The 21,958-nt window shown below is 38.0% G+C and overlaps 1 protein-coding gene and 1 long non-coding RNA gene across 3 annotated transcripts in view; one reads left to right on the plus strand and one right to left on the minus strand.

The window, feature by feature from the left end:
• ZNHIT6 (zinc finger HIT-type containing 6) overlaps positions 1–9,698 on the minus strand; it is a 56,927-nt gene extending 47,229 nt beyond the window's left edge. The window contains exons 1-4 of one of the 2 annotated variants that reach the window (XR_003434330.1): positions 8,860–9,692; positions 7,647–7,712; positions 7,453–7,559; positions 7,282–7,367 (exon numbers count right to left, since the gene is read on the minus strand). Coding sequence is in view for 1 of the 2 variants with exons in the window: in XM_027114230.1 (XP_026970031.1) it covers positions 7,282–7,367; positions 7,453–7,559; positions 7,647–7,712; positions 8,860–9,530 (930 nt within the window). In the remaining variant the exon portion in view is untranslated. Of the gene's footprint in view, positions 1–7,281; positions 7,368–7,452; positions 7,560–7,646; positions 7,713–8,859 lie in introns of both variants that reach the window. The other variant, XM_027114230.1, reaches the window with a different exon arrangement.
• A 146-nt stretch (positions 9,699–9,844) lies between these two features.
• LOC113624435 (uncharacterized) overlaps positions 9,845–21,958 on the plus strand; it is an 80,589-nt gene continuing 68,475 nt past the window's right edge. The window contains exon 1 of the long non-coding RNA XR_003434331.1: positions 9,845–10,046. This is a non-coding gene — a long non-coding RNA (uncharacterized LOC113624435). The remainder of the gene's footprint in view (positions 10,047–21,958) is intronic.

Here is a 21,958-nt window from a genome sequence, read left to right on the forward strand (position 1 = left end):
AGCTTCATTCAGGGAGGAACTATGGCACTGCCTAGTACAAGGCTTAACTTAAAGTAGCCACTGATGTAGGATGTACAAAATGGGATATGAGAATTCTAGCTCTGACATGTGTTCTCCATGGATCATGTAGGTTGGCTGAGCCCATGCTATAGCCCATGAAATGATTTGCCTTGCTTGTTTGGTTAACACAGTCTTAAACCTTCAACTTGGTTTACGATAGTACAGATCTGCAATGTTCTTAGGTACCTGGTAGAATAAAGGAAGGCCTGTTTCTTCTAACTTTCAAAAAATTCCCACAAATAATATTTAAAGGAAAAAAAAAAAGCAGTACTCAACAAAAAACAAAAAAGTACAAACAATATAAGAAAACAAGGCTCAGTGTACTGGAACCAAAAGAGAAAAAAGATGTAGCTGAGAGAGCTCCCTATATATTCAGACACTAAAAAAATCATACACAGATTACAGAACTGCTCTGCAAAATTTAAAGGAATAAAAGCCTGAAAATATGTGCAGTGAAGAGAAACTACAAAAAGTGACTCAGCAGATATTTAAATAAGCCAAACTAAAATTTTGCATTAGAGATAAAAAAGATGAGAAAATCAGGAGAGGTTAAGGGGTAAGTGTGATATAGGGAGAAGGCCTAAGCCACATTTAATGGTAGTTTTAGAAGAAGAGAGAATGAATAAAGCACAAGTAATATTTTAATAGAAATGAGCTGATAATTTCCTATAATTGATGAAAGACACTCCACTGATTCAATAAATCTAATAATTCTCAAGTAAGATAAATAAAAAGAAAGGTGCATTTTCACAGTATAGTAAAAAATGCAGAAGACCAACAATAAAAAGAATGCATTCAGAGAAAAAATATTTCAAAGGCAGTTAAAAATGACAAATGACTTTACAACAATAAAAATGGAAGCCATAGACAATGGAAGAGTAATTCTGAACCCAGAATTCTATAGACAAAAATCATTTAAGAGTGATTTAAATGCCAATAGAGTAATCTAAGAGGTGGCAACCAGCAAACTCTCTCTAAAGGACATTCTAAAAGATCTACTTGAGGTAGAAAGTGATCTCTCAGACAGAAAATCTAAGATGATGGCAGAAAAAATAAAGAGCAAAGAAAGTGGGAAATATGAAGATAAACCAAAACACTGACTGGATAAAACAGTAATTATTGTATGGAGATTGAAACAAAAAAGACAATTTAAATACCTGAAAACAATACGAAAAGTCAGTAGAGCGTTAAATGGAATTTAAGTGTTCTAAGGTAACTGCTGGCAAACTAGGGCCAAATCCTGCCTGCTGCTTATTTTTATAAACAAATTTTGTTGGAATACAGCCCTGTGCATTTGTTTATGTATTATTCATGGCTGCTTTTTTGCTACAGTGGCAGAGTTGAGTAGTTGTGACAGAAACCATAAGGTTTGAAAAAAAGGTTTACTATCTGACTCTTTACAGAAGAAGTTTGCCAACTCCTGTTCTAAGGTCATTGCATTGTTTAAGTACTGGCTTAAGGTACTGATTAACTTTAGATACTGATAAATGAAGTATGCATGCAATGTCTAGCCTAACCAATGAAAGGATAGAAAAAGGATGTGTAAGTTCTAAACTGATAAAAGAAAACTTCAAATGATAAGAAATTACTCAGTTAGTCCAAAAGACAAGAAGAAAAAGAACAAAACAAAACAAAGCAAGTGGACAAATAGCACAAGTACGGTGACACATTTAAAGTCAAATATACAGGTAATTTTATTAAAAAGTAAATGAATTTGATGATTCAGTTAAAAGTTCCAGACTGTCAGAATGGAGAAAAACTGGAACCCAATTATATGGTACTTTGAAAAGGTACACCCAGAACATAAAGATACAAAAAGGCCTAAAGTAAAAGTAAGGGACAAAATACACCATGCAAATACCAACCAAAGGACTGAAATAGTTCAATACCAGATAAAGTACACAAAAAGCTTGAGACAAAAAGGGTCACATCATAATGCCAGAGGTTAAATACACCAAGAATTTCCTGAAGTATGCATCTAATAATTTAGCCTTAAAGCATATGAAGCAAAGCTAACTGAACCACAAGGAGAAACATACAAATCCTTTTGATTTTATCTATTGGGAAATGTTAACACACCTCTCTCAGTAACTGATAGAAAAACGGACAAAAAACAAAAAAAACCCAGTAGCACTATAAATAATTTGAACAACATAATTAACAAATCTGACCTAAAAGGAATATATTTAGAATACTAGATTTAGCAAATGCAGAATAATTTTTCTTTCCCAAGCAAACAGAGATTACAAAATCTGACCACATGCTGGGCCATAAACACAAGTCTTAACGTATTTTAAAAGAATGAACTCAGAAAAAATATGTTCTCTGACCACAATGCAATTAAGCTAAAAATATAAAAGGATATAACAAAAGTCAAGAGGACACATTAACAAAATAGAAAAGGAATTCACAATAGCAACTGATCTAGAAAAGAAGAGGACACAAATAAGGATTATCACAAATGATAATACAACTTCTACAGACATGTAAAAGAAAATATGAAGAACTTTATGCCAATGCATTTGAAAATTTAGGTAAAATGGAAAAATTCTTAGAAAAATGTAGTCTACTAACAATGACTCAAGAAGACAGAGAAAACCTAAATAGTCCAATAAACAGTAAAGAATAAACTTCAGAAGCCCATTAATAAATTTTACCAAACTCCCATGGAAGAAATAATCCCAATGTTAGTTAATGTATCCAGGACCAAAATGGGAGCATTCCCAAATAATTTTATGAAACTAAAATCACAATGATATAGAAACCTAAGAATACCAAAAAGGAAAATCAGAAGTCATTTCACTCATGGACAGAAATGCAAAAATGAATGAATGGATAATGTGTACATATACGTAATACAACTGAATTCTGCAAAGTATAAAAAGCAGGGTATGATAATAATATACCATGCAAGTTTAACTTACAATAGAAAATTGATTAAAGGATTATTATTCATACTAGAATATTATATATTAAAAGAAGAAATAATCAAATACAGAAAAAGCATTTGATAAAATATAACCACCATTCATGTTAACATCTGTTAGCAAACTAGGAACAGAACTTCTTTAATCTAAATATCAAACTGTATCTACAAAAAATTTAAAAGCAAACATCATGGTGAAATCTTGAAACTTTTCCCTCTATGATCAGGAGTTATGAAACAAAGATGTACAGAACAGTTAATATACCAGGCCCGAGACTGTTATCCTTAGAAAGTTCTGTTGGCAAGATTGGCTCTTGGCTGGTGTCTGGGAACTTGACTGACTGGTAAATGGACCCTACACTGACATAAAACTTTTCCTAAAATGATAAGAGTGGTTCACTGTGCTGAAATTGCACAAAAATGTGGTTTTATCTGCTTCCCTTCTGGGAGTATGGAATTTGGCAAGTGCTAGGGCGAGGGTGTTTCTGCGATCAGCCCCCAATAAAAACCTTGGGCAGTGAGTTTCCCTGGTAGACAATAACTTCAAACATTAATTATCATAACCCATTGCCCGAGGAATTAACTGCGTACGATGTGACTCCAATAGAAGAGGACTTTGGGAAGCTTGTGGCTGGATTCCTACAGACTTTGCCCCATATACTTTTTCCTTTTGCTAATTTTGCTCTGTATCCTTTCACTGTAATAAATTTTAGCCATGAGTACAACTGTATGTTGCATCCTGTGAATCCTTTCAGCAAACCATCAAACCTAGGGATGCACTTCTACTTACAACATAAATATCTACTATCATCAGCACTATTTGACATTCTTGGAAGTCCTAGCTATACCTAATAAGGCAAGAAAAAGAGATAAAAGAACAAGGACAGAAGGATAGAAACAAATTGTGATGAACTGTTTATAGAGAAAATCTCAAAGAATCTATAGATAAGGTATTGGGACAGACTTTAATATGGTTACTACTCTAAAATAGACAACAAAAATATCTCATTCCTAAATACCAGCAAAGAGATAATAAAACATTAAAAAGAAAACACTACTTAAAATAGTATGAAAAAATAAAGTGCCCAAGAATAAATCTAATAAGAAATATGCAAGACCTTCACTGAGAAAGTTATAGAGATGTTAAAGAACCAAATAAATGCAGAGATACAACAGTCAAGGATTTAAACATTCAATGCTGTAAAATCCAATCACTCAAGTAACTCTACAAAATAAATGCAACCCCAATCAAAATTCCCAGGTGGGGAAGGTAGGACTGTACAATCAATAGGCTGATTTTTCATATTTGTATAAAATTACAAAGAGCCACAGCCATATTTTAGAAAATACTCCAGAAAATATTCTAGAAAAATGGCTATATTCTAAAAAATGAATGAAGTGGGAGGACTTACTTTTTCAGTGAGTTTCAGTAAAAGACTACAATAGTTTAGAGTATTGAGCATTGGTGTGCATAGATAAGAGGACCACCAGAATGAACAGACAGGCCAGAAACTGACCCAAGCATATATGAATGCTTGATATATGACAAAGATGGTCCTGCAGAGCAGTAGGGAAAGGATGAATTTTTTCAATAAATGATGCTAGAAAAAGTAGATTATCCATGTGGAAAATTACATAGGACCTCCACTTGATACGCTAGACAAAAATCAATTCCATGTTTACATAATAGACATAAATGGGAGATGCAACACTGTAAAGCTTTTAGAAAAGTTACAGGAGAATAGCTTCATAACAAGGTAGGGAAGGATTTCTTTATAAACTCATAAAACTATTAGCTATAAAGGAAACATACAACAATTTTTACTACATGAAAATTAGGAACATCTGTTTACCATAAAACACTAAAGAGAGTAAAAAGACAAGCCACAGAATGAAAGAAGGAATTTACAACACATACAACCAACTAACAACTAGCATCTAAAAATACAAAGAATTACTACAAACCAGTAAGAAAAAACAACTGACGAATGAAAAGATGAACAAAAGACTTAACAGGCATACCACAAAGAAGAATATCCAATTGGTCAATAAAATATTTGAAAGGTGCTCAATCTCTTTAAGAATCAGACTACAAATTAAAAATCATAATAAAATAACACAGCCATCAAATTGACAAAAACTCAGAAACTCTGACCAAGTCAAGTATTGGAGAGGATGCGACAACAGGTACACTTAAACACTACTGTGAGTATAAACTGGTATCACCACTTTGGAAAATGTTTTGGTAACGTATAGTCAAATTGAAGATATGCATACGCCACAACAAAGCAATTCAGCTTCTAGTTATAAACCCCAGAAAAACATATGTATAAGCAAACCACAATTCCTAAACAGAAGTGTTCACTGTTTCTAAAATTTAGAAAACCCAGAGTCCATTTATTACAGAAAATCCAGAAATAAGAATGGTTCAGGAAAGGGCATAAGCTGGTGGCAGGAACTTTTGAGAAGCTGGTAATGTTCTAATTTTAGACCTAGGTGGTAGTTACATGGATGTTTACTGCATAATTATTCATTAAATTGTGTATTTCTGGACCTCCCTGGTGGCGCAGTGGTTAAGAATCCACCTGTCAATGCAGGGGACACAGGTTCGAGCCCTGGTCGGGAAGATCCCACATGCTGCGGAGCAATTAAGCCTGTGCGCCACAACTACTGAACTTGCTCTCTAGAGCCCGTGAGCCACAACTACTGAGCCCGTGCACCACAACTACCGAAGCCCATGCGCCTAGAGCCTGTGCTCTGCAACAAGAGATGCCACCACAATGAGAAGCCCATGCACCACAATGAAGATTAGCCCCTGCTCGCCACAACTAGAGAAAGCCCATGTGCAGCAATGAAGATCCAACGTAACCAAAAAAAAAAAAAAAGGTGTATTTCTATTTTATGCTTTTTTATATGCATGTCATATTTCACAAAAAAAATTTTAAAAAGTAATTTATCTTTTAAGTAGAATTTAATTATGTCTAATTAAGCTTGAGGGAAAAAAAGACTTGGTGCATGGTAATTTTTCTTTCAGATGTGGGTAATGTCATGTCTGTACCAAAAACACCAATAAAATAAACTGTTTAAAAGGTACTAAAATTCTGCAACTCCAATACCAAAATGGTATTGAAAAATGAACATAATTCCATGATGTGATTTAATAATATTATTTTAGAACAATAGCAGTTGCAAAATACTTCAAATATGTAAGTTTTTAATTTTGCATAGTGCATAAGAAATGAAAAAGGGATGAAAGTATGAAAAGTATGAAAATTAAGTATATTAAAACAACAAGTCCTGTTAGCTCTTCCTTCAAAATTCAATTGGGAATTTTGAAGGAATTGGGAAGTATAATCACTTCCCAATAATTCTAACAGCATCCTCTCTGACTAGAACCACAACAACAGCCTTATAACTGGTCTCTCAGCTTCCAATCTTCCACTCTTGCCTACTCAAGTCCACTTTCCAGAGAGCAGCAAGAGTGAGCTTTCAAAAAGCAAACAGGCTCAATGTCCACCCATGGCTTCCATTTTTACTTCGAATACATTAGGAGCCCTCACTAGTTTCTTTAACCTCACATTCTACATGCTCCTCACTCAACTACGCTTGTCACCTTGCCCCTCTTTTAACTCCTCAAACACCCTAACTTCATCCCTGACTTTTTTCTTTTTTTGTGGTACGCAGGCCTCTCACTGCTGTGGCCTCTCCCGTCGCGGAGCACAGGCTCTGGACCCGTAGGTCCAGCGGCCATGGCTCACGGGCCCAGCCGCTCCACGGCACGTGGGATCCTCCCGGACTGGGGCACGAACCCGTATCCCCTGCATCAGCAGGCGGACTCCCAACCACTGCGCCACCAGGGAAGCCCCTGACTCATCCTTTACTTTTGCTTTTGTCTCTACCTGGAAAGTCTTTTTCCAAACCTTCACATGACTGCCTCTTTCTCATCATTCAGACTGCTGCTTAAATGTCATCTTTCAGAGAAGCCTTTCCTGACTACTGTATGGAAAATAGTACCCTTATAACACCCTCCTCCTCCAGCAAACAAACACCATTTTCATTTTCTTTAATTTCCTGTGTCCTATCTTCCAGATGCACTTAACATTACCTGAAATTATATTTGTTCCTCTACTCATCTCCTGTCTCTCCTGCTTCAATACAAGCTCCATGAGGAGAAGGACTTTGTTTTGGTCACTGCTGTATCCCTAGTAACTTAATATATTTGATGAGTGAAAAAAAAAAAGAATCTAATTCATTAGAAGAAATTCTAACTGGAAGGGAGGAGAAGAAATACTTACATGTTTATTGCTTATTGGTCTTTTTAAGAAAGCATCTCTAGAAATATGGTCTGCTGTTCTTGCCACATCTTCCAAAAATCGATAATCTACAAATATCGAAATAGAAAAATAAACAAATGATATATGCCAATGGCCAGGAAGCATCAATCGGCTATGCAGAAGATGGCTTACCACTTAGGAGATTCATTTCAGAAAACTGTTGCATTGAAACATATGCAGTTTTATCTCGAACTCCATTACATGTCAGTTCTGCTTTGTGTTTCTTTACACAGGGCAAACTGAAGAGACAAAAGAGGAGGTACTTTTACACTTTGAGGTAAAAAGGATACAGGCAGAGATAACAGGGTAGGAAATGACACACATACCTGCAGGAATAGCGCATACAACGTGGACATCTGTACTTTGCTTCTTCTGTACCACAAGTTTCACATCTACAAAAGCCCACATGAAACTTGATAAGTTATCAAATATTAATTTTACATGTTTATTTATAAACTTTTAATACTGAGTCAATTACTCATCACAATCAATTTACAGACATGTAATCATAGTGAATAAAGTAGATGCAAGTAACTCTTATGAAATACTTGATAGCTGTCAAACATCATTAGAAAATTCTCCTCTAGGAAATGACAACTACATTTACAATGTTGTTAATGATATGTAATTCAAGAAAACACGTATTAAATTAAAAAAAATCATCTCACTTTGACTTCCTTTCCTACTATAATCTGAGAATGAGATCATTCGATATTTTAACTTTTAACTATTGACACTGTTAACAATTGTGTGTGTGCACATACCCAGAAGTCCAATCCATGAGCTATGTTTATTTATCTCAAAGGCAGACACACCAGAAAAAGATATAAGACCCAGGCAAATTTAGAGAGTAGCAGTTGAATCTTTCTTTCTCAACTCCTCACCCAACCTAGAATGGGCGTCAAAATAATCTAGAAATGCTATTATCCAGCATCTGTCTTCAACTGTTCTTTTAGGATCTTGGGATACTGACAATCAAACTACAGCTACTTCTGTTTTAATGTGTTCAAGACAGAGATAATCCCAAGAAACTGACTACTCTTATTTCCTATGCTGCCTCATTATCACACTATAAGGAAATTAAATCAAAAGCAATAAATATTCATAGTACCCATAGAAAAACTAGACAGTTGGGTGAGTTCAAGTGTATTTTGTCTAATTTTAACTTACTCCACTTTATCCTTGTTGGTTTTATTAGACTTTTCCTCACACCTATCCTCTCTCAAAAGAATACTGAGCCAAGAGCATATTAAGTCAAGCCAGATTCTGGTACAAGGGCTTTCTGGCCCCAAGAATTTTCACTTCCTAACTTGGCCACTGGACACTAGTACCAACCTCACATATTTTCACTGAATTTATTGTCATCTGACAAAACCCTCCCTTCCCAATCGTCCTCCCCCCCATCATTCAGGCTCCAGTGACCCAAACTGGCACTTATTTATCATTATTCCACACCCTTCTGGTAGTGTAATTTCTTTCAGTCTAGACAACAGAGAATTCCACAGCTTTACTCCCCCAATGGAATTCTCCTTGCCCTACCTTGACATGGCCAATTTCCGCTTGGAGCCCACTGGGGGATTTATCTGAGGCTCTTCTTTCACCTTTGTATCATCCATCAGTTCTTCTTTAGGGAAATACTTCTCTTCTTTTACACACACTTCATCCATTATTTCCTCCTTCTTTACGTTCTGATCAAGAAACATCTCCTCCCCTTTAATCTTCAAGCTATCTTTCTTCTCTTCCTTCACTTCTAGCCAGTCCATCACTTCTTCCTTCACCTTCACTTTCTCTTCCTTTAGCTCTGGTTCTTCCACCTTCTCTTCTTTTAGCATCAAACTACTATCCGTCTCCTGCTTCACCTCCAACGTGCCTGGTTTTTCCTCTTTCACCTCAGGCCCATCCTCCACCTCCTGCTTTACCCACTGGTCATTCCGCATACCTTCTTCCATTTCTGACCAGTCCATTACTTCTTGCTTCACAACTGCTAGGTCCACTCGCATCTCCTCTGCCCTTGGTCCATTTCCTTCTTCCCCTTCCCCTGTCTTCCCCATTCCGGTCGGTCCATTCCCCGCCTCTCCACTGCCGGCCTCCTCGGTCCCTACTGTGCCCCTGGCTCTCTCTCCATCTGACTCGAGACTTAGCCGCGCCCCTTCAGCTCCACTCTGGAGACCTCCTCCCGGCGTCTCCTCATTTTCAGCAGCAAAATCCATCAGCTCAAGACCCTTGACCTCCGTTGCCACTCTGTCCTGCAATATGGCTGGTCCACGCCAATAGGAATGAATTTCTGGCTACAACACCGACAGCGGCCCACGTGTGGAACAGAGAAGTAACAAGCAGAAAACGCCGACCCGGCGCGTCTGTCCGAACAGTCGTAAAGCAACGCTTCCGCACTTTGCCGCTTCACGACTCGTGGAGCTCTTTACGGCTTGCTGCAGTCCGGCACAGATCCTACGGGATCCGCGTGAGGCTACGCCCACTGTCATCCCGCCTTCGGGGTGGGGTTTCGCCACACCCTTCCCTTGGGGAGGCCGCGCCCTATGCACGTGGCCACACGCTTCCGCTTAAAGAGAGCGTCTCCGCGCCGGGGGGCGGAGAAGCGGGACCCTCACAGCTTTGTAATTGGAAGGCCACCCTAATCTGTTCTGAACTTGCATGAAAATGGAAGAAACACCTGATATTACGCCTCTCCACGCTTCAGTTTCTTCAGCAGTACTCCAAAGACGATGGTATTACAAATCTTTTGGTTTATTTTGATGGTTAAGTGTAATCATGCATGGAAATGAGCTAGCAGTGATGAAACTCAACATATGGTCGCTATTATTACTGGGAATCCTGATAGATTTCAGGTAGGAAAGAGGGCATTAACTTTAATTCTTTCATTTCTTTGTCCGTAACAGCCGGCATCAGCCAGTTCCTCATTTACAGCATCTTACAGGATTCTCTCTAAGAGAGAGAATATATATATATATAGAGAGAGAGAGAGAGAGAGAGAGAGAGAGAGAGGGAGAGAGAGAGAGAGAGAGGTGTTAAAGAACCAAAGAAATGCAGAGATACAACAGTCAAGGATTATATATATATATGTGTATATATATATATATCACATATTTAAAGACTGGGCCAAAAATTCAACCCCTAGGACTAGAACATCTTAAAAAAACCCAAAACACAGAAAACAAAAACTAGCCTGGCATCCGTTTCAGTTACTTTTGAAAATTAATATTACCTACTGAGCATTAGGCATTTTCACCTAATCTTTACATAATGTCTGTGAGATTCATATTTTTCTCTCTGCATAAGGAGACTTCAAAGAAATGGATTTTTAACTGTGGGCTGCTTTGTGCCAATCCCTCAAATCCTGTTATGGTTTGCAGGGCATTTAACTGTTATCCCTCATTCACATGTTCATCAGGGAATGGGAATTTTGAATGGGTGACCAGAATGAGGAAATTTTGAAATCTTAGTTGGGGCTCCACTGATACTGTAGCACTGGAAGGAGCATTGAAGTAAGTTGGGAAAGTTTCGTAAAATTTTTTTATGGGTTACGAGGAAGAGGCTTGCAAAGGAGTCATATAGACAGTGTTTTGTCAATATACTTAGAGGTGCCAGCTACCCATGGAGTCAAAAAGAGCCTGACTGGTAACCCTGTTACCGACCAGGATTCTTGGACTCCTTAATCAATAGAAATTGATAAGAGGCCAGATAAGAAAATCAGGCAAGAGTTTATTGGGACTAGCGCTGCAGCACAAGGGAGCAAAAACAAATAACAGGTGCCTTTGTTGGCTCTTGGGGTGGGGGTGGGGCAGGAGGGAGCTGGTTCCTTTACATGCGGTGAGGATAGGGGTGGGTCAGGGGTCCACCTGAAGGGTGGCTTAGGTGGTCTGCCTATCTCCTTGGTGGTGGTGTGTGCAGGGTGCAAGTGCAGTACCCTGCTTTTGCTGTAGACTCCTGAGAAGTGGCAGTTGGGTTTTTGGTCTTTTTGTATCTTTTTGTTTTTAATTTGCCCCACCTGCACCTGCACACAGTTATTTTTAGTCCCTTATAGTTTCTTTGTATTCTGTTACTCTTTGTCCAGGTGCAAGCACTGCAGCAAAGGGTCCCAGGTCCCACCTGTCTCAGATTTGCAGGCCAGATTACATGTTTATACTAGGAATAGGGGCTAAATGACAGAAAGAATCCATGTGGCCTTGCTAAAGACAACATTTGGGGCATGAGAACAAGAGGAAGTGTTTATTCCCATGAGAATAACGGATGTCTATTTAAAATCACAGAGAAAGTTGTGAAACTACAAATCAGACACCAGAAGCAAAAACGCTTTGGGGTATTTTGGATATTTGTCATTTTCCTACATTTGTTCTTGTAATCTGTGTGTTTTTTTCACAGTCACTGGAGGGAATATCGTTAAACCAGTAAGGATTCTTGAGAGTATCACAGCTAGTCACTTAACCAAGTTAAACAATCAACACTTTAGGACTGTAGTTTTGATGGAGGTATCAGAGGTTGTGGTGATGTTGTTAAATGGCTGTTTTGAAGGAAAAGGGGAACTTGAGTGGTCCTGCCGGAGAGAACTTTGGGTTTTTGGAGTATAGAGCAAGGGTATTGCCTGCAGGGACAGACATGGCAGGGACGGGGGGATGAAGTTATTTGTGGGGCTATCGTTGAATTCCTATCCAGTTCCTCAAACCCCTTTCCCTCCCTTTTCTACCTCAACGGAGTAGAGGGACAAGCCCAGCTCCTGCAGTATAGGATTGAACCTTCATGCCATCCTCTATCATCTCTGTCTCCCAGCCCTGCACCAGGCATCCATGGTGCAGGTCTCCTACTCACTTTGGGAGCTGGCCCTTTGCCGAAATCATAGTTAAGTTCAATTTAACAGCTAGAAAGCTGGGGATACTTTCTAGGAAAGCATCTAAGCTAAGACTGAAATACCATGAGAGAGTGTATGTTACGGACGGTTAAAACCATTTTGGTGGCTCAGCAGGCAGTTTGTAATCAGCTGTCTGGTTGACTATAGGGTAAAGATTAGGAGGGCCTTTCCTGATCACTTAATGGACAGGTAAGAAAGTGAAGACCCAGAGAAATAAAATGATTTGCTCAAGATTACGTGGCTACTAATGGCAGTACTCTAACAGAAAATTAATGATCTGGTCAAAGCCTTTGTTCGCACCTGAGCCTGGTTAAAATAAAGGCTGGAAAGTGGAAGTGCAGCTGGGCCCACACAAGAGGCAGGAACCAGAAAGCCTGGAAGCCTGAATTTTATCTTGTGGGCATGTGTTGTGATGGGTTGCATGTTGGGTTACTGAGAAACAGATGCTGATAGGAGTTATTAGGGTTCAATGCCTGTGAAAGGAAGGAGGAGGAAGCAGGATAGGTCAAAGAGAGAATTTAAGATGTGATGCAGGTCTGACAAATCCTTGGCCAACTTGCCGGGTAGCTCTGGAGAAAGCGTTTTCTTTCGAGTGTCCTGCATCAGGCGGAACTGCTCCATGCTTTATATCTGACCCCACTCAGTCACCTGATGCAGGCTGCCCCAGAAAGGGCGTGATCTTGGGCAGTAGGCTTCTCTGCAGCTGGAGCTGACAGCTGGAGGCTGATGACTGCACTTCTTGTGGCTGCGGATCAAGCTCTTTGAAGGGGGATCTCGGTGGCACCCCCCCATGGCTACCACAGTGTGAATGTGTGTTTGCCTCGGTGGCCACAGGGCCTTTTGTCACTGAATCAGCTTCGTTCTTCTTTCTTTAAGCCCAGTTGTCTCTCTTTTCCATGTACCTTGTTAAGAAATACAGCCACTCCACAACCCCCGGGTTTATGTATTCTCAATGCGTGTAGTCATGGATACTCCCTATTGTCCAATTCCAAATGTCTGGGGAAGAGTCTGATTAGATAAGCAAAGTAAAGGGGGTAGGATCTCTTAGTGTAAACATGATTGTGGAGTTGTCAGGGAAGACCAGTTTGATCTGGGCAGTGTTCTCTGATGACAATGGGAAAAGTACTGGGTTTAAGTCTCCAAGCTATGTGCTACTAGCTACTAGTAGCCACTAGTTGTGTGACCACGCCACGTCTAATTTGGTTTCTTCATCTGTAAAATGGAGATAGTTATACCTATTTAACAGAGCTGTTTTGAGAATTAAATGAGAAAATGTATGTGAGCTTTTAAACAGTAAAGCATTTTATAATTATAAGTATTATTTTCCTCATTCTACTAGTAATTTTGAAAGCTTCACTGGTGACAGCTTGTTTTCTCTTTCAGACTGTGGAGGACAAAGCTGAGATAATCACATTACCCAGTTCTCGGCACATTCTCACCATGTGCAACAATCCTTTCTTTAATGTTTTCGTCATTTGTCCATCTCCACTCTCATTACCCTCCCTCTCACTCTCATGCATTTGATCTGGTTCCTTATGTAAACACGTCTTTGTGAAATACATAGTGTTGTTTTATTGTGTGTTATTTGTAACAGCTTCCTTGAGGTATAATTCACATAAAAATACACCTATTAAAAAGATACACCTATTATAAACTTACCTAACTTTAAATTTATGGAGTTGTGCAACCATCACAACAGTCCAGTTTTAGAACATTTCCATCTTCGCCCCAAATTCCATTGTTTCCATTTGCAGTCAATCTCTGTTCCCAGGCAACCATTGATCTGTTTTCTTTCTGTATAGATTTGCCTTTCTTGGAAGTGTCGTATGAAATCATACAATATGTGGTCTTTTGAGTTTGGCTTCTTTCATTTAGCATAAAGTTTTTGAAGCTTACCCATGTTGTAGCATGTATTGGTAGTTTGTTCCCTTTTTATTTCTGCATAATATTCCATTGTATAGATATATCACATTTTGTTCATTCCTTTACTAGCTGATGGACATTTGGGTTGCTTCCAGGTTTGGTATTATGAATAATTCTGCTTCCACATTCACATATAAGTCTTTGTGTATACATATATTTTCATTTCCCTTGAGTAGATAGGTACTTGGGAGTGGAATTTCTGGGCCATGTAGAAAGTTTATGTTTAATTTTTTTTAATTTTTATGTAAATTTTTAAATTTAAGTTTATGTTTAATTTTAATTTTTTTTATGTTTTAATTTTTATGTAGAATTTCTGGGCCATGTAGAAAGTTTATGTTTAATTTTTTAAGGAATAGTCAAACTGTTTCCCAAAATAGCTATTCCATTTTACATTCCCACTGGCAAAGTATTAGGGTTCCAGTTTCTCTACATTTCTTGCCCAAATTTGGTATGGTCAGTCTTTTTGATTATGGGTATATAGTGGTATCTCATTGTGAATTTAATTTGCATTTTCTTAATAACTAGTAATGATGTTGAGTATCTTTTCATGTGCTTACTGGTCATTCTTATGTGAAATGTTTATTAGTGAAATGTTTATTCAAATCTTTTGCCTATTTTTTCTTATGTTATCTTTTACTTTTTAAGTTTAAAAAATTTTAAAAATGTAATACAATTTTACAAGGTTATTTTCCATCTAGTTATTACACAGCATTGGCTGTATTCCCTGTGTTGGTACAATACATCCTTGAGCCTGTTTGTACCTCACACTCCCCAACTCTTATATTGCCCCTCCTGCCCCCGCCAACCCAAGTGGCTACTAGTAACTTGTTCTCTATATCTGTGAGTCTTCTTTTGTGTTATGTAGTAGCGGCGGGGCGAGCGCACAGCTATTAGCACATGACCGTTAGCGCTTGGCGGGTTAGAGGTCCCACTCTGCCAACAGTCTGCATGCAGTGTTCCTCGGGGCAGAGAGTGCCGTGAAAGGCGGATCTTGGCTTTCTCCTTGGGGCCCTCCAGGCTCCCTGGCCTTGGGCCGGCGGGTGAGCTGGGGAGCCGGGGACAGGCTGAGTGCTGTGTCCTGCAGGGCTCCAGAGCCCTCACCACAGCCACCCACTGTCCGGACCCAGGCCTTGAAGCAGCAGCGACCCTCTCCCCCATCCCCACCTCTGCGACCTAACGGTGGCAGGCGTGACCATGGGTCGCAGTCCGGGAAATCCGGCACCCGTTTGGGTGGCCTGAGGAGCCTGAGGGCCAGTTGAGTCCTGGGCACTTTGCTCCCTCACTGGTGATGGCTGGGCAGGGTCTGGGACTTGGCCCTGAGGGCACCACCAACTGCGATCTGCCTCCTCAGCTGCATCTGGGCACTGGTGGGAGGACCCAGACTGGGTACTGGACGAAGCTCCTGGGCAGGGTAACCAGACCGCGAAGGGACCCCTTCCTTTTAGACAGGGCTTGGACCTCGGAGGTCAAAAGTTGAACCTTGGGTCCTTGCCCTTTCTCGTCAGAACAGAGAATAACCTTTGTTTCAGTGGAGGTTTACAGGAACATCATGACCTATGACCTGACCTCAAAAACGAAGGATCTGACACCAAGAAGTTTGCAACAACTAACCACGCCCCTCCCTCACCTTTCCCATAAAAGGCTTTGCTAGAAGCTTTCGGGGAGTTTGGGGTTTTTAAGGCCTGAGCCATCCGTCTCCTTGCATGGCCCTGCTTTCTCTGCTCCAGACTCCAACATTTTGATATTGTTTGGCTTCACTGTGTGTTGGGCACATGGACTTGGATTGAGTAACAGTTATATTCACTAGTTTGTTGTATTTTATAGATTCCACATATAAGTGATATCATGCATTATCTGTCTTATTTCACTTAGCATAATGCCCTCCAAGTTCATCCATGTTCCTGCAAATGGCAAAATTTCATTCTTTTTTATGGCTGAGTAGTATTCCATTGTAAAGACATACTGCCTCCTCTTTACCTGTTCATCTGTTGATGGACCCTTAGGTTGCTTCCATATCTTGGCAATTGTAAATAATGCTGCTATGAACATTGGGGTGCATGTGTCCTTTCAAATTAGTGTTTTTGTTTTCTTCAGATATATACCCAGGAGTGGAATTGCTGGGTCATATAGTACTTGTATTTTTAGTTTTTTGAGAAACCTCCATACTGTTTTCCACAGTGACTGCGTGAATTCATATTCCCACCAACAGTGTACATAGGTTTGTTTGTTTTTTGTTGTTTTTGAATTGCTTAGTTTTAATTGAATGAATTCAGAATTGGGAGACTTCCCAAAAAATATGTGAAACTTACACCTAAAATTCAAGGCTTTTTAGAGCCTTAGAGTTATGGTTTTTCTTTTCTCATTCTCAATGAGTCCCTCTCTCTCTCTTTTTTTCTGTCTCTCTGATTCTGGATTTTTTACATAATCATTTATGCATAAAGTTTTGAGCCAGGAGAAGGTAAAAAACATTGTGGAATTCTTGGAGGTCCTTAGAATGCTATGGGTTGCTAGAGTTCAAAGTAGTTGTCTCTACTGAAATGGACCAAGTGAGACTAATTCTTTTGGCTTATCAGGAGGGTATGCATGGATTAAGTGTGATCATAGTATAGTAAAACTGTTTATTTTTAGATACATCTAAATGAATATTACCCTTCTGAGTAGTCAACTAGGGATTGCATATACTTATTTTTCTTGATGCTGTTGTTTAAAAATAGGTTTTATAACTTTTTTCTTAGATTTATCTTCTGGAATAGTTTGAATCAAGATAAAGCTTGTTTCACATATTGTTTTTGATATTTTTTTAACATTTTTATTTTATATTGGAGTAGAGTTGATTTACAATGTTGTGTCAGTTTTAGGTGTACAGCAAAATGGTTCAGTGATACATATATGTATAATTCTCTTTTTCAGATTCTTTTCCCATATATATTATTAAAGAATATTGAGTAGAGTTCCCTGTGCTATACAGTAGGTCCTTGTTGAGTATATATTTCATATATAGTAGTGTGTATATGTTAATCCCAAACTCTTAATTTATCCCTCCCCCCACCTTTCCCCTTTGGTAAACATGTTTGTTTTCTGTGTCTGTGAGTCTGCTTCTGTTGTGTAATTAAGTTATTTTGTATCTTTTTTTTTTTAAGATTCTACATATAAGTGCTATTATATGATATTTGTCTTTCTCTGTCTGACTTGCATAACTATAATAATCTCTAAGTCCATCCATATTGCTGCAAATGGCATTATTTCATTCTTTTTTATGTCTGAGTAATAGTCCATTGTATATATGTACCACATCTTCTTTATGCATTCCTCTGTCAATGGACACTCAGGTTGCTTCCACGTCTTGGCTATTATAAATAGTGCTGCAATGAATATTGGGGTGCATATATTTTTTCGAAGCATGATTTTCTCCAGATGTATGCCCAGAAGTGGGATTGCTGGATCGTATGGCAACTGTGTTTTTAGTTTTTGAAGGAACCTCCATACTGTTCTCCATAGTGGCTCTACCAATTTACATTTCCACCAACAGTGTAGGAGGGTTCCCTTTTCTCCACACCCTGTCCAGCTTTTATTGCTTGTAGACTTTTTGATGATGACCATTCTGACTGGTGTGAGGTGATACCTCATTGTAGTTTTGATTTGCATTTCTCTAATAAGTAGAGATGTTGAGCATCTTTTCATGTGCTTTCTGGCCATCTGTATGTCTTCTTTGGGCAAATATCTATTTAGATCTTTCACCCATTTTTTGATTGGGTTTTTTTGTTTTTTTGATATTGAGCTGCATGAGCTATTTGTATATTTTGGAGATTAATCTCTTGTCAGTTGCTTCATTTGTAAGTATTTTCTCCCATTCCATGGGTTGTCTTTTTGTTCTGTTTATAATTTCCATTGCTGTGCAAAAGCTTTTAAGTTTAATTAGGTCCCATTGGTTTATTTTTGTTTTTATTTTCATTACTCTAGGAGGTAAATCCAAAAAGATATTGCTGCAATTTATGTCAAAGAGTGTTCTGCCTATGTTTTCCGCTAAGAGATTTATAGTATCTGGCCTTACATTTAGGTCTTTAATCCATTTTGAGTTTATTTTTGTGTATGGTGTTAAAGAATGTTCTAATTTCTTTCTTTTACATGTAGCTGTCCAGTTTTCCCGGTACCACTTATTGAAGAGACTGTCTTTTCTCCATTGTATAGTCTTGCCTCCTTTGTTGTAGATTAATTGATCATAGGTACATGAATTTATTTCTGGGCTTTCTATTCTGTTCCTTTGATCTATAAGTCTGTTTTTGTGCCAGTACCATACTGTCTTGAATATTGTAGCTTTATAGTATAGTCTGAAGTCAGGGAACCTGATTCCTCCAGCTCCATTTTTCTTTCTCAAGATTGCTTTGGCTATTTGGGCTCTTTTGTGTTTCCATACAAATTTTAAGATATTTTCTTTAGATCTGCATAAAATGCCATTGGTAATCTGATAGGGATTGCATTGAATCTGTAGATTGCCTTGGGTAGTATAGTCATTTTGACAATATGAATTATTCCAATCCAGGATCATGGTATACCTTTCCATCTGTGTAATCTTCGATTTCTTTCATCAGTATCTGAGTACAGGTCTTTTGCTTCCGTAGGTAGGTTTATTCCTAGGTACTTTATTCTTTTTGATGTGATGGTATAAGGGATTGTTTCCTTAATTTCTCTTTCTGATCTTTTGTTGTTAGTTATAGAAATGTAACAGATTTCTGTGTATTAATTTTGTATCCTGCAGCTTTACTAAATTCATTGATGAGCTCTAGTAGTTTTCTGGTGGCATCTTTAGGATTTTCTATGTGTAGTATCATGTCATCTACAAACAGTGACTGTTTTACCTGTTTTCCAATTTGGATTCCATTTGTTTCTTTTTCTTCTCTGATTGTCATGGTTAGGACTTCCAAAACCATGTTGAATAAAAGTGGCAAGACTGGCATCCTTGTCTTGCTCCTGATCTGAGAGGAAATGCTTTCATTTTTTCACCATTATGTTAGCTGTAGGTTTGTCATATATGGCCTTTATTATGTTGTTGGTATGTCCCCTCTGTGCCCACTTTCTGGAGAGTTTTTATCATAAATAGGTATTGAATTTTGTCAGAAGCTTTTTCTGCATCTATTGAGATGATCATATGTTTTTTATTCTTTAGTTTGTTGATGTGGTGTGTCATACTGTTTAATGTGCAGTTGTTGAAAAATCCTTGAATGCCTGGGATAAATGCCACTTGATCATGGTGTATGATTGTTTTAACGTATTGTTGGATTCAATTTTCTAGTATTTTGTTGAGGATTTTTGTGTTGAGTTCATCAGTGATATTAGCCTGTAATTTTGTGTGTGTGTTTGGTATCTTTGGTGTTGGTATCAGGGTGATGGTGGCCTCATAGAATGAATTTGGAGTGTTCCTTCCTTTGCAATTTTTGGGAATATTTTTAGAAGGATATGTTAATTCTTCTCTAAAAGTTTGATAGAATTCCCCTGTGAAGCCATCTGGTCCTGGACTTTTGTTTGTTGGAAGTTTTCAAATCATAGTTTCAATTTCAGTATTTGTGATTGGTCTGTTCATATTTTCTATTTTTTCCTGTTTCAGTCTTGGGAGATTGTACCTTTCTAAAAATTTGTCCTTTTCTTCTAGGTTGTCCATTTTATTGGCATATAGTTGCTTGTAGTAGTCTCTTATGATCCTCTGTATTTCTGTGGTGCCTGTTGTAACTTCTCTTTTTTCATTTCTAAGTTTATTGATTTGAGACCTCTCCCTTCTTTTCCTTGGTGAGTCTGGCTAAAGGTTTAAGAATTTTTTTTAATCTTTTCGGAGAACCAGCTTTTAGTTTCATTGATCTTTTCTGTTGTTTTCTTCATCTCTATTTCATTTATTTCTGCTCTGATCTTTATGATTTCTTTCCTTCTACTATGGAATTTTTGTTCTTTTTTTCTCTAGTTCCTTTAGGTGTAAGGTTAGGTTGTTTACTTGAGATTTTTCTTGTTTCCTGAGGTAAGACTGTATTGCTATAAATATCCCTCTTAGAACTGCTTTTGCTGCGTCCCATAGGTTTTGGATTGTTGTATTTTCATTTTCATTTGTCTCTAGATACTTTTTGATTTCCACTTTGATATCTTCAGTGTTCCATTGGTTCTTTAGCAGCATATTGTTTAGCCTCCACGTGTTTGTTTTTTATGGTCTTTTCTTTGTAGTTGATTTCTAATCTCATAGCATTGTGGTCAGAAAAGATGCTTGATAAGATTTCAGTTTTCTTAAATTTACTGAAACTTGCTTTATGACCAAGCATGTGATCTATCCTGGAGAACGTTTCATCTGCACTTGAAAAGAGTGTGTGCTCTGCTGTTTTTGCATGGAATGCTATATAAGTAATAACTTAGTCCATCTCGTCTAATGTGTCACTTAAGGCCTGTGTTTCCTTATTGATTCTTTGGATCATTTGACCATTGATATAAGTGAGGTGTTGAAGTCCCCCACTATTATTTTGTTACTGTCGATTTCTCCTTTTATGGCTGTTAGCATTTGCCTTATATATTGAGGTGTTCCTATGTTGGGTGCATATATATTTATAATTATTACATTTTCTTCTTGAATCGATTCCTTGATCATTATGTAGTGTTATCTGTGTTTCTTATGACAGTCTTTATTTTAGAGTTATTTTGTCTGATATGAGTATTGCTACCCCAGCTTTCTTTTGATTTCCATTTGCATAGAATACCTTTTTTCATCCCCTCACTTTGAGTTTGTGTGTGTCCCTCGATCTGAAGTGGGTCTCTTGTAGATAGCGTATATATGGGTCTTTGTTTTTGTATCCATTTAGCCAGTGTGTCTTTTGGTTGGAGTGTTTATTCCATTTATATTTCAGGTAATTACCAATATGTATGTTCTTATTGCCATTTTGTTAATTGTTTTGGATTTGTTTCTGTAGATCTTCTTCTTCCCTTCCTCTTTTGTTCTTTTCTCTTCTTCTTTGGTGATGCTGTTTAGTGTTGTGTTTAGATTCCTATTTCTTTTTTGTGTGTATATCTATTGTAGATTTTTGGTTTGTGGTTACTGTGAGGTTTTTATATAGCAGTACATATATATACAAGACTGTTTTAAAGTTGCTGGTCTCTTAATTTCCAAATGTATCCCTAGTATCCTGCATTTGTACTTTCCTCTTCTCACGATTGCTTGTTTTGATATCATAACTTGTTTGTGGATGATTTCCTACCTTTACTGTATGTTTGCCTTTATTAGTGAGCTTTCCCATTTGTAATTTTCTTGTTTCTAGTTGTGGCCTTTTCTTTTCTGCCTAGAGAAGTTCCTTTAGCATTTGTTGTAAAGATGGTTTGGTGGTGCTGAATTCTCTTAGCTTTTGCTTGTCTGTAAAGCTTTTGATTTCTCTTTCGAATCTGAATGAGAGCCTTGCTGGGTAGAGTATTCTTAGTTGTAAGTTTTTCCCTTTTTTCACTTTAAATATATCATGCCACTCCCTTCTGGCCTGCAGAGTTTCTGCTGAAAAATCAGCTGATAACGTTATGGGGACTCCCTTGTATGTTATTTGTTGCTTTTCCCTTGTTGCTTTTAATATTTTCTCTGTTTTCAATTCTTGTCTATTTGATTAATATATGTCTCGGTGTCTTCCTCCTTGGGTTTATCCTGTATGGGACTTCCTGTGCTTCCTGGACTTGGGTGACTGTTTCCTTTCCCATGTTAGAGAATTTTTCAGCTATTATCTCTTCACATATTTTCTCAGGCTCCTCCTCTCTCTCTTCCCTTTCTGAGACCCCTATAATGCGAATGTTGGTGCATTTAATGTTGTCCCAGAGGTCTCTTAAACTGTCCTCATTTCTTTTCAT

This window comes from Aethalodelphis obliquidens, unplaced genomic scaffold (assembly GCF_003676395.1).
Source record: "Aethalodelphis obliquidens isolate GAN/ISIS:26980383/991018 unplaced genomic scaffold, ASM367639v1 scaffold13, whole genome shotgun sequence".
Lineage (NCBI taxonomy): Eukaryota > Metazoa > Chordata > Mammalia > Artiodactyla > Delphinidae > Aethalodelphis > Aethalodelphis obliquidens.